The sequence below is a fragment of the Galeopterus variegatus genome, unplaced genomic scaffold (assembly GCF_000696425.1).
Source record: "Galeopterus variegatus unplaced genomic scaffold, G_variegatus-3.0.2 Scaffold3652, whole genome shotgun sequence".
Taxonomy (NCBI): Eukaryota; Metazoa; Chordata; class Mammalia; order Dermoptera; family Cynocephalidae; genus Galeopterus; species Galeopterus variegatus.
Window position 1 is genome coordinate 125144 of NW_007729763.1, and position 10180 is coordinate 135323.

General features: G+C 38.1%; 1 protein-coding gene across 1 annotated transcript in view; it reads right to left on the reverse strand.

The window, feature by feature from the left end:
* ATP8B4 (ATPase, class I, type 8B, member 4) overlaps window positions 1-10180 on the reverse strand; it is a gene marked incomplete at its 5' end in the record, with an annotated part of 144480 nt that overhangs the window by 49372 nt on the left and 84928 nt on the right. The window contains 2 exons of the mRNA XM_008585632.1: window positions 1267-1414; window positions 9514-9619. Of these exons, the coding sequence (XP_008583854.1) occupies window positions 1267-1414; window positions 9514-9619 (254 nt within the window). The remainder of the gene's footprint in view (window positions 1-1266; window positions 1415-9513; window positions 9620-10180) is intronic.

The following is a 10180-nucleotide window of genomic DNA, read 5'->3' on the forward strand; positions in this document are numbered from 1 at the left end:
CAATTCTCCTTAAATGAAAAATAACATTCCATGGTTTCATGAGCTTCGGGATATGAAGCCTAAAGAGCATCTATCTTATATCCTTTCAATAAATTTAGAGAAAAAGAAAGAGAATAGTATAAATTATCACCTGAGTACTCTAACCCCACCCTCCACTGGCTTCTTTGAGCTGAGGGAAAGTCAAAGCACAACTCATAAGGGACCCTTTCCACACTGTGGTCCCTGGACAATTCAGCTTGGAGGCTACCAGCTCCGAGTCCCAGCTGATAGTCTTATAATTTTCAGTTGCTGTTCCTGTGTGAGGGAGAAGTTCGTGTCATCTGAACAAACTTTCAGCTGAGCTTGGCCTGCAACTGAGCTCTGTAACTTTCCATGGTGTAGAAGGCAACACATCATTACGTCTGGAATCCAGCTGGATAATGCTCTAAGCACTAAGAGCTAACAGACAGCTGATCATAAGAGGGAAAACACAATATGCTCATATCCAACTTCTTTTGTCCTCTACGAAACTGTCTACAAGAAGACACATTTATTTTCCAAACTCCAAAGCGAAAAATGATCACCAAAGCCAGATAAAGATGTGAGATTAGTTCTTCATGCATACAAATGATAATTTCACTGAAGTGCAATCGGAGCTCTTGTATTCTAAATTAGAAACTTAGAAGAGCATCTTGATATTTGTTCAAAATTTGGAACCTGAACTACATTAAAAGTACAACGCAAGTTTATTCTATTACGACAAGAACCAGATTTCCTAATCAAAGCAAATTGTCTGGCATTGCTGTAAAATGCTGCTATTTAGAAAAATCACCAGAGGTATCTTAATGGCAATAATTTGATGTGGTAATTATATGAAGGTCAAGTTGTACTCTGCAAATCACAAACACTAGCAAGAGCAATAATTGCAATACATTCATCCAGTTGCATTATGTTAATTAAATAACAGTGAGCTGTGACATTCCCCTTTAGAAAGGCACTTAAATAATACTTCTAAGTGCTCTACAGTCACTTAGACAAGATTAATATTCTGTGAGCTCAGTATCTCTCCAGAGCCTTCCCTTCACTCTGATGGTTTAAACAATAATGTATAAAATATATATTAGGAGTTTCTTTTCCCTTTGCACATAGGAAATCATTGTGTATGCCCTGTTTCTAGTAGTGCCATTTGTTTGGAAAACAAAAAAAGGAGTTCTTATTATGAAAACACAAAAGAGATGATTATTGAGGTGAAGAAAAAGAAAGGACAAAAGCCTTAAGTAAACTCACCAAACTGTGGCCATTTATGATTAAGGCATAATCTCCCGTTACAGTTTCTTCTACAACAGAGTCCAGCTCCAGCTGCTGCTTTTTTTCACAAACAATATGGCCATTGGAAAAACTTCTGTTTTGTCCAAACAAACTTTCCTTTGCTTTTCTTAAAAAAGAGGGGAAAAGCAAATCATAACAAAGTGTACGGAGCATACCTATTAACTCTAACAAGAGACTAGCCTAGAGGTAAATTCATGTCGTCACAATTCAGACAGAATGTGGCATAAGATCCAGTTTCAGTAAGGAAGCTGGGTAATTCTTCGTGAAGGGGATACCATAGCAAATTTCCCAATTTCAGGAAGTAGGAGGGTAAACATAATGGAAACAGAATAGCCTCAAATGTTTTAAATTACCTAAAAGCTAAATCACCATCTCGAGCTGGGTTTGAACAAGGGGATATTGATAGATTTGGCATATAAGGTTTCCTGAGCTTCAAGGGCTTAAGAGCCACTCTCTGACACGAAATATTGTTAAATAATGGAAAGAGAGAAACTAAAGACAATTGATAAAATCTTCTAGGAATTCCAAGGCATATATATATATAATAAATTCATCAATTTGAAGTACAATGTAATACAATCTGGTTTAAAACAGTAGTCCTCTGAGAAACTTTTTTTTAATTGACAATAAAATCAAATGATGGTGTTTACTGAATTGGCATAGTCACTATAATATAATAGACTTTTTAAAGCAAAAATTGTATTCATTAGCTCAAATAGAATAAATCGTCTGGGAAAGAGATGACAGATATCAAAGTATAGAAGCTTGTTCCAAATGGAAACTCCCTCCAAATGCTCTAGATATAATTAGCAGTAGCTGTAAACAATTCTGCCCACACCCCGTGCATCTCTGCCGTTAACGAGGAAGATCGTATGGTGACGTACTCTTAGAAGTGGCATTTTACTGTTCTCTTCAAAATGGAAAGATGATGCCTTTAAAGAAAGCGATATAATTAGCAGTAGCTGTAAACAATTCTGCCCACACCCCGTGCATCTCTGCCGTTAACGAAGAAGATCGTATGGTGACGTACTCTTAGAAGTGGCATTTTACTGTTCTCTTCAAAATGGAAAGATGGTGCCTTTAAAGAAAGCGAAATCTCTCCAAGGAGCCTTGGATGACAGGGTTTGAAGTAACGTAGAGCACACTGACAAGCCTACAGAAGGTTCAGCCACAACCAGAGAACCACCCAGCAGACGCCTCCTGAACAGGAGTGCCAAAGCCAGCCACGGACACTTTAGGTCACAACCAGCAAATGCAAAATGAGTGCCCAGGAGAGAGTGGGGAGGGAGAGATAGAACAGAAAGTCGATCTGGGTTATGGCACAATGAAACGCTTCTCCAAAGGCCCATTCTATGTAGAAAGCATTTATTCAAATGGCCTTATGTGCAGGCTCCTCTGCAAGAAGAGACTGTCCACCATACCAAAACAACCATTTTAGCTCTCAGCTTTCTAATTATTTGACGATGTTACACTAATTGTTTACATACTAAGTTAAAAGACAAAAAACAAAAACAAAACAAAACAACCAACCAACACCTTATCTTCTAGCTCAACATCTCCTTCTGCTGTTCAGGACCAAAATCACAGCCTGCATTTGGGAACCCAGGGGTCACATGCCCTTGGCTCCAAGGGTGATATCATACATTTAGCAATCAGTTTGCAGAATCAAAGAAAAAGATTTATAAAGTCAGAAGGCTATGTGTGAAATTTAGGGAGTTACAGTGGGGAAGGGAAGGTAGAGCAGACGTGAAGAAATCATCGTTTTAAGTGGGAGGATCAGACTTTCATATCAGATAACCATGTCAGGGAATCCTCCTCACAGTCATAAAAATTTACAGTCCCATATAATGAAGAAAGCAAGGGAGACAAGTTCCTTAGAAATGAACATTTCTCTGACAGCGTTGCAGAGCTCATAAATTTGGTCTTAAGAAAGCACTACAGGGAAAACATCTCCTGAGGTTTCCTTTTTAGTAAAGTTCTCACTCGCTCTATAAATGATTCAATCTCTGTTTTCCCCCCAGAGAATGAAAACATTCCAAAGAAGGGTGAAGTTCATGAAAGTATTGGCTGAAATTGTATTTACTTAGGATTTTTTCCCTTAAACTGTCTTCCTAACATCTCATATGAACCTTTTTCCAAGCAGAAAAGGGACAGTTTTTCCTTCTCTTCTTAAATTCCCACTGCACTCTCTCTCTCTCTCTGCACAGACCAAGTCTCCTCGCCAGATCAGGCTCTCATGTTTTCAGACCTCTGTCCATGCTCTATAGCTGTCATTTCTTTCTCTTTCTGGAACTGAACTCTTCAAACACCAGCTGGTTCTCACAAAAACAATTTATTAGGAGCGGGAGAAAAAGCTACACAAACTCCCTTCAATGAATATGAGCTATACATCTTTCCAGGCATAACACACAATGCTTAACCACAGAATACAAATAACAAATGCTAAAACAAAAGAGTGCCTGTTTTTTCCAAGCTGTGTAATGAAGGGCCGTTTATTACAGTGTTGGCATGCAGAAACACATTAATAGTTGAGGCGACAGTGGCATTCACAACCCCATGCCACCACAAGCACAGCAAAACACAGGGAGGCCCAGGCTGGCTTGCATGCAACCTGTACGGAAGAAAAGAGATGGTAGAAAAATAGTCATTTTGTCAGTCCTCTTATGGCATTCTGTATTAAAACATTAAAAGGATCTGTGAGGAAATGGATTAAAACCACGACACTATATTTAAAAGAAAACAATTTGGACTTTGATACAAAGGCTAGAGCTTTGGGCTTGGAAGCTGGAGACCTGGGTTCAGGACCAAGGTCTGCCTCTGACACTTCATGTGCCCACAGTTGAGTTATCTGACCTCTAGCCACTTGATTAGTCAGTGGCAGACCCAGGGTTAGAACCTAGTCCTTCAAATTCCTGGTTATTGGCCTACCACACCAAACCTGTTTACACACAGAGTCAGCCATAGGCTGCCTCTAGTTTGGACCAGTGCCAGAGGGGCAGTTAAGGGACAGCACTACCCTGCCAACAGTACAGAAAGGGAAAAAGTACATGACATTTTGATTTCAAGCCCCAGTTCTGTCCCTTACTACCTGAGAGATCTTTAAGACATTCAACCCTAAACCAGTTTCATTATTAAAATTAGGGGAATGGGATCAGCCCATCAGACTGGTTGGGGCACCAAGCAGTCAAAATATAGACCAGCTACGAAAACTTGGGCAGTTGCACCAGTGTGTCCTACGAGATTTCCAAGATTACTTAAGGGTTCTAAAATTTTATGATTTGTGACAGAAACTTAACCTACTAAAACATGTTTTCTGGGTGACTAGAAGTTAGAAATTAGGACCAAGATGCATTTTGTTTGGAATGCATAGTGTTTTAAAGAATGTGTATGATTTCATGGCCAAAGTGACATTCTCCTTCACCACAGGTCCCACCACTCCATTGATGTCTCATAAATGGCCCAGATCACACAACTAAGGTTACCTGCCTGGCCCTGGAGCCATTTGCATTTGAGAACCCTTCTCATTCAAACAAATAACTTTCCACCAAGTAGGTATTCAAAAAATACCAATGCATATTTTGTTGATTAAAGAGAAAATATCAGTTCCTATGTATATCATGCAGATACTTCTTAGAAGCAGTGGAGTCACTTCGTGGTTGAATTAGATGACATGAAATTTCTCATAGCAAAACGTGCAATCAGCGCTACAAAAATGAAATAGGGAATGAGTTCTCTTGTCAGACCAAGCAAAATTACATTCTCAGTATGTTTTCCTTTGAGCAGAAGATACATGTATTGATGAAATATAATAAATGCAGTAATTTTCTGAGAAACCATAGCAATGTTTGATTGTAGATTTCTAGGAATGCCCTTAATACTAAAGCAGCTACAACAGCAAAATTAACCCAGGACTCAAAGTGTCTAAAATGGTTTCATGACACCAAATTTGAAACAAGCCATGCATGTATGATATGCATGAAAATTACATATACATGTTTATGAAATAATCTAAACACACTTGACAGACTTAAATGTAATCATTTAGGTTATTTCCTTCCAATAGTAACTATCATTCAGATCATGTTCTTTTGACACACTTTTTTCATGTGAACTCCCACTAAACCCAAACGCATAACACAAGAAAATGGAAAGGTGCAAATGTATTATTTCAATATTTCATCCCCAAAGCTATGGGCATAGATATAAGTAGCCAAGATTAGGAGTATAGAAATGACCTTCAAGCAATAGCTTTTCTTGGATGCTCTTTTTTCCCCCCAATCCTAATATTAAGCAAATGCATACAGGAAATGTATTGATTCCTCTTATGTAGAATTTTCTACCATGTATTTCCTCTCTTCAACTCTAAGAATGGGGTTGCCTCTAAGTCTCGGTTGAGCAAGGTGGCCTTAAGCATCCTGAAATATTGAGTCTAGCTGGAAATTATTTTTTTCTTTCTGAATATTTTTTCTCATTTAAAAAATGAAGATCAATTTTCAGCTTTCTTTCTAATTGTAAAAGCATTGCATGAATACTATTACAACTTCAGATAATACAAAGAGCCATAAAGAACAAAGTAAACATGATCCATAAATCTGTCACTCAGAGATAACCACTGCATATGTCTTCCAGAGCTGGATAGTTGGATAGGTGGATAGTTGGATGGGTGAATAGGTGATAGTGTTTTATACAACTATGTACATGCATATATCTATACATACATACTTTTTTTTGCAAAAAAGGGATCATAATATGCATAATGTTTTGTAATCTCCTTTTTCACTTAACAAACATGTCATGGACATCTTCCAATGTCAATAAATATGTAATCATTTTTAATGACTGCATATATCTCATTGCATGTGTACGTCATAGAATTTAACAAAATCCCTCATGGCTGGGTATTTGAATTATTTATAATTTTATGTTATAATTGATGCAGCAACAAATATTTCTTTATATGCATATTCATACATTGTTCACATTTTTTTCACATATTCTTACAATTGTCACTTAAGGGAAATTCCTAGAAATAAGAATCATTGGGTCAAAAGTATGCATACATGTAATTTTAAAATATATTGCTAGTTTGCTCTCTAGAAAGTTTCTACCGATTTACACTCTTAACAACAGTATATAAATAATTCACATTTCTCCACATTTCTTCCACATAATGACAGTTATGTCATCTATTTAGTCAACCAAATATAGTTGGATAAAATCTTGAGATATTAACTCATCCATCCCTTCTCCAACCACCACTATGAACACAGGTGACCCTCGCTATTTATTCAGAAGCACGCCTTGTCTCAGGGGGAATCTGATAGAGTCAAATATTGCAGGGGGAGTCAGTTCGTGCTTTCTGGGCACCAAAATAGACGACTGAAGTTCATAGCAGTGTCATCATTCGGCATTCCTGTGATCTGGAATTTCAGTAATTGGGCTTTTTGAAAAGAAAGAAAAAAGTTTCTTCAACTCTCAAAAGAACTAATCCTTAAAGGAATTGGGACATAAAACATTGCCAAAAGGAGCAGAGTGGAAAGAATTTACCTTCTGAGACCAGGGAAGAGGGACTTTGAAGAGGAGTTTAGATACTGGTGAGTGGCTAAAAGAAGCCTGGGTCCTGATCCACCCGCAGAATTGGTAGTGGATGGAGGAACCGTGTGCGTAATGGAATCCTCAGGTAGATGGTTGGGAATCCGAGTATGGAGTAGTTGCCACTTCCCACAGAGGTGCAGTGACATGGAGGGGAGAAGACTAAGGAGATTTCAGGGACTGAAGTGGCCACGTGAGAACACACGTCCTCTCAGATACAGAGAGGTGAGGAAGGGCAGCCCCACTTGCCACATTTCCCCAGGAGGGTGTGGAAGTCAGGCCAGAGGGACAGCCAGCAACTCCCAGAGACCAGAGACCAGACAGGGACAGGAAGTGGGAAGGGCTGGATGCTGGCAGGTGCATCCCGGACTTGAACCACACTGAACTGAAAGTGCCTAGTTTAATTGTTCTGTCATCGGGCAGGAAAGGGGCTCGAGTCCAGTTTTAGAAAATGTAATGAGCTTCTGTTCTTGCCTGTCTGAGTGTATTCTGGGCTGTGAAAGTCAGACAAGCTAGAAATGACAAAGCCTCCTTCTCTCTCTCTCCACATCCAGTCAGATTCTGAGTCCTATCGATTCTACTTCCAAAAAAGCTCTCAATTTCATCCCACTCTTTTCCTTTCCCCACTGTCCCAGGATCACGGCCCCTATTGGGGAAATATTAGTAAAAGTAGTCCCTATTCGTAGAAAGATTGGACTCAATGGCTAAAGGAAGAAGAAAGGGAAAAGGAAGGAATCAGAGAGCGAAAGAGGATGGTGAGAAGGAAGCCCATCAGTCACAAAGCTTTAAGTTCTTATCTAATCCCTCAAAGAGAATAATCTACAGAGCAGATATTTGTATCCCCATTTACAAATGAGAAAACCATGCAGAGAGACGTTAAATAACGTATCAGAAGTCGCCCAGCCCCTCAGTGGGCCAGAAGCTGAGATTCCAACTCAAGTCCCCTGATACGCAGTCACAGTCCGTACTCTTCCTCTGTCATCTGCTGTCTCCGCAGAAATTTACTGTCACTCCAGCTGCTAATCTGTTTTCTGACCACTCACTCAAGTGAAGCACTGATATGCCTCAATAGCTACATTTTTTAGATTAACTATTTCAAGGGAGTAAGAACACAGCTAAAGTATTTTTAGGGAAACGTGGCAAATGATCTGGAGCAAGGGTCTGGGGCCAAGCTGCCTAGATTCAAGTCTCAGATGAACCAGTTTGGGAAAGTTACTTACCCTTTATGTAATTCAACTTCCTATTCTGTAAAACAAGGATAACGGTAATACCTACCACTGGGTTGCTTGAGAATGAAATGAGGTAATAACATGTATACTGCTTAGAATACTGTTCCGGGCACTCAAACCATTTAGCAATAGGCTCATTAAAATCTAGATCTGCTTGCATCACTCTTCCTTTGGCAAGAGTCAAATTCCCCCCAAAACAAAAAGTCATTTAAAGAAAAAGATTTTCTTAAAGTAAAAAATTTTAATTGATTATGAAATTAATTATTATTATTTCCTCACTAGACTGTATGGGATCTATCATTAAAATTATATAATAATAATTAAATTATATCTTTAATAATTAATTAGATTTTTCCATTTTAAAACATACAGTTTCCAGTCATAGCTTCTAACCAGTACGATATAGCAGTTTTCTACTCCAGGTAAGACATAGAGAAGTTGGGAGACTTGATCTATGAGTATCAATTGATGGTGCTGATATTCAAGACTTACTTCCTCTTCAAGGTTCAGGAACCTTGAAGTTCACGTCAGTGATCTGCTTGGCTAGACCCAAAGTGGGTTGAGCTTAGAGAAGCCACTACAAGAGGCAGCAGGCAAAAATTATGAAACAGCGTCTTTTTAAATTCTGAGGAAATAATTATGCAGATTTTTAAATGTTCTTCTCCAAATAAAGTAACAGAAAATAAAGAGATAAAATAATAAATTCGGTAGATATTAAGAAATATTATTTCTTAAGGTTTAATGTTTGCTCACTGTTACCTCCAATTTCAGCACTTATGTATTTTCTGGTACTATGCAGCAGTTACACATATTTTGCAGCATTCTATTTATCATAAGCAGTACATATCTGGGTTCAATAGTAACTATGTCAAAATACATTCTTTAACACTGAAAGACTCTAATCCTACAGCTGTTTTTCAAACTTATCTAATCATAAGCTTCACAGAGGTGCTTATTAAATATGAACTCATGCCATTCCCTGGAGATTCTTAATATGTATGTCAAAATGAAAGTAAGAAATTGGTATTTTTAACAATTGTCCTCAGCAATACTTATCTCGCATCACCACTAAGAGCTAGCAGGTACTCACCAATGTGCAATTTTAAAGGATAATTCAATGTAAATTACTTGGAATCCTGTTCTAAAAATACTTGGGAAATGTTGGAGGCCTAAAGACAATAATTCACCACTGATGTCAAAAATCTTAGTTTGTCACCAAAATGAATGGAAATTTAGAAAAAAATGCAGAACAAGCTCTATACTAAGTTAGGACCATAGGGAACCTTAGTGTACACTTCACTTTCTCAACTATTTGAGCTTCCTTTTTCCCTTCCCTTCCCTCCTTCCTACCCATCTTTCCTTTCCTGCTTCCTTCAACACTTACCTGAGCTCTTCTCTCACTTCCACTGCATTGTTCCCTGCTATTACAAACATATCATTCATGTCATCCGTCAGCATGTTGCAGGCGTAACCAATGTTGATGGCAGTTTCTGATACAAAATAAAGCCCACATCAGTTAAAACGTTACTTAATAACATAAGTATGTTTTTCATAAAAGTTTTGAAGCTATAGCTATATTTCTTTATAGCATACAGGCCCCTAAATGTCAGAGAGAGCACAATGGGTAATAAAATACAAGCGACCCAGAGGGAAATGCAAAGACCTGGGTTCCGTGATCAAATTCACCACTTGCTAAACCCATGGAGAAGTAGCAATGTCTATGAATCCTCAGCCTAATAATCTAGTTTTCAAAAAAAACTTTTCAGTTCCCAGATTAGCACTCACAAAAAAACACTATCTTGCAATATAGTGACATGTGCAAATTTAAAACTTTTCACCAGAAGCCCCAAATACTGCCTTTCCTAATAATCTAGTTTTCAAAAAAAACTTTTCAGTTCCCAGATTAGCACTCACAAAAAAACAATATCTTGCAATATAGTGACATGTGCAAATTTAAAACTTTTCACCAGAAGCCCCAAATACTGCCTTAGGAGAGCTAAAATACTAAACTTAGCTAATATTCAATTCTGATATGGTAGGCAAATTGAAGA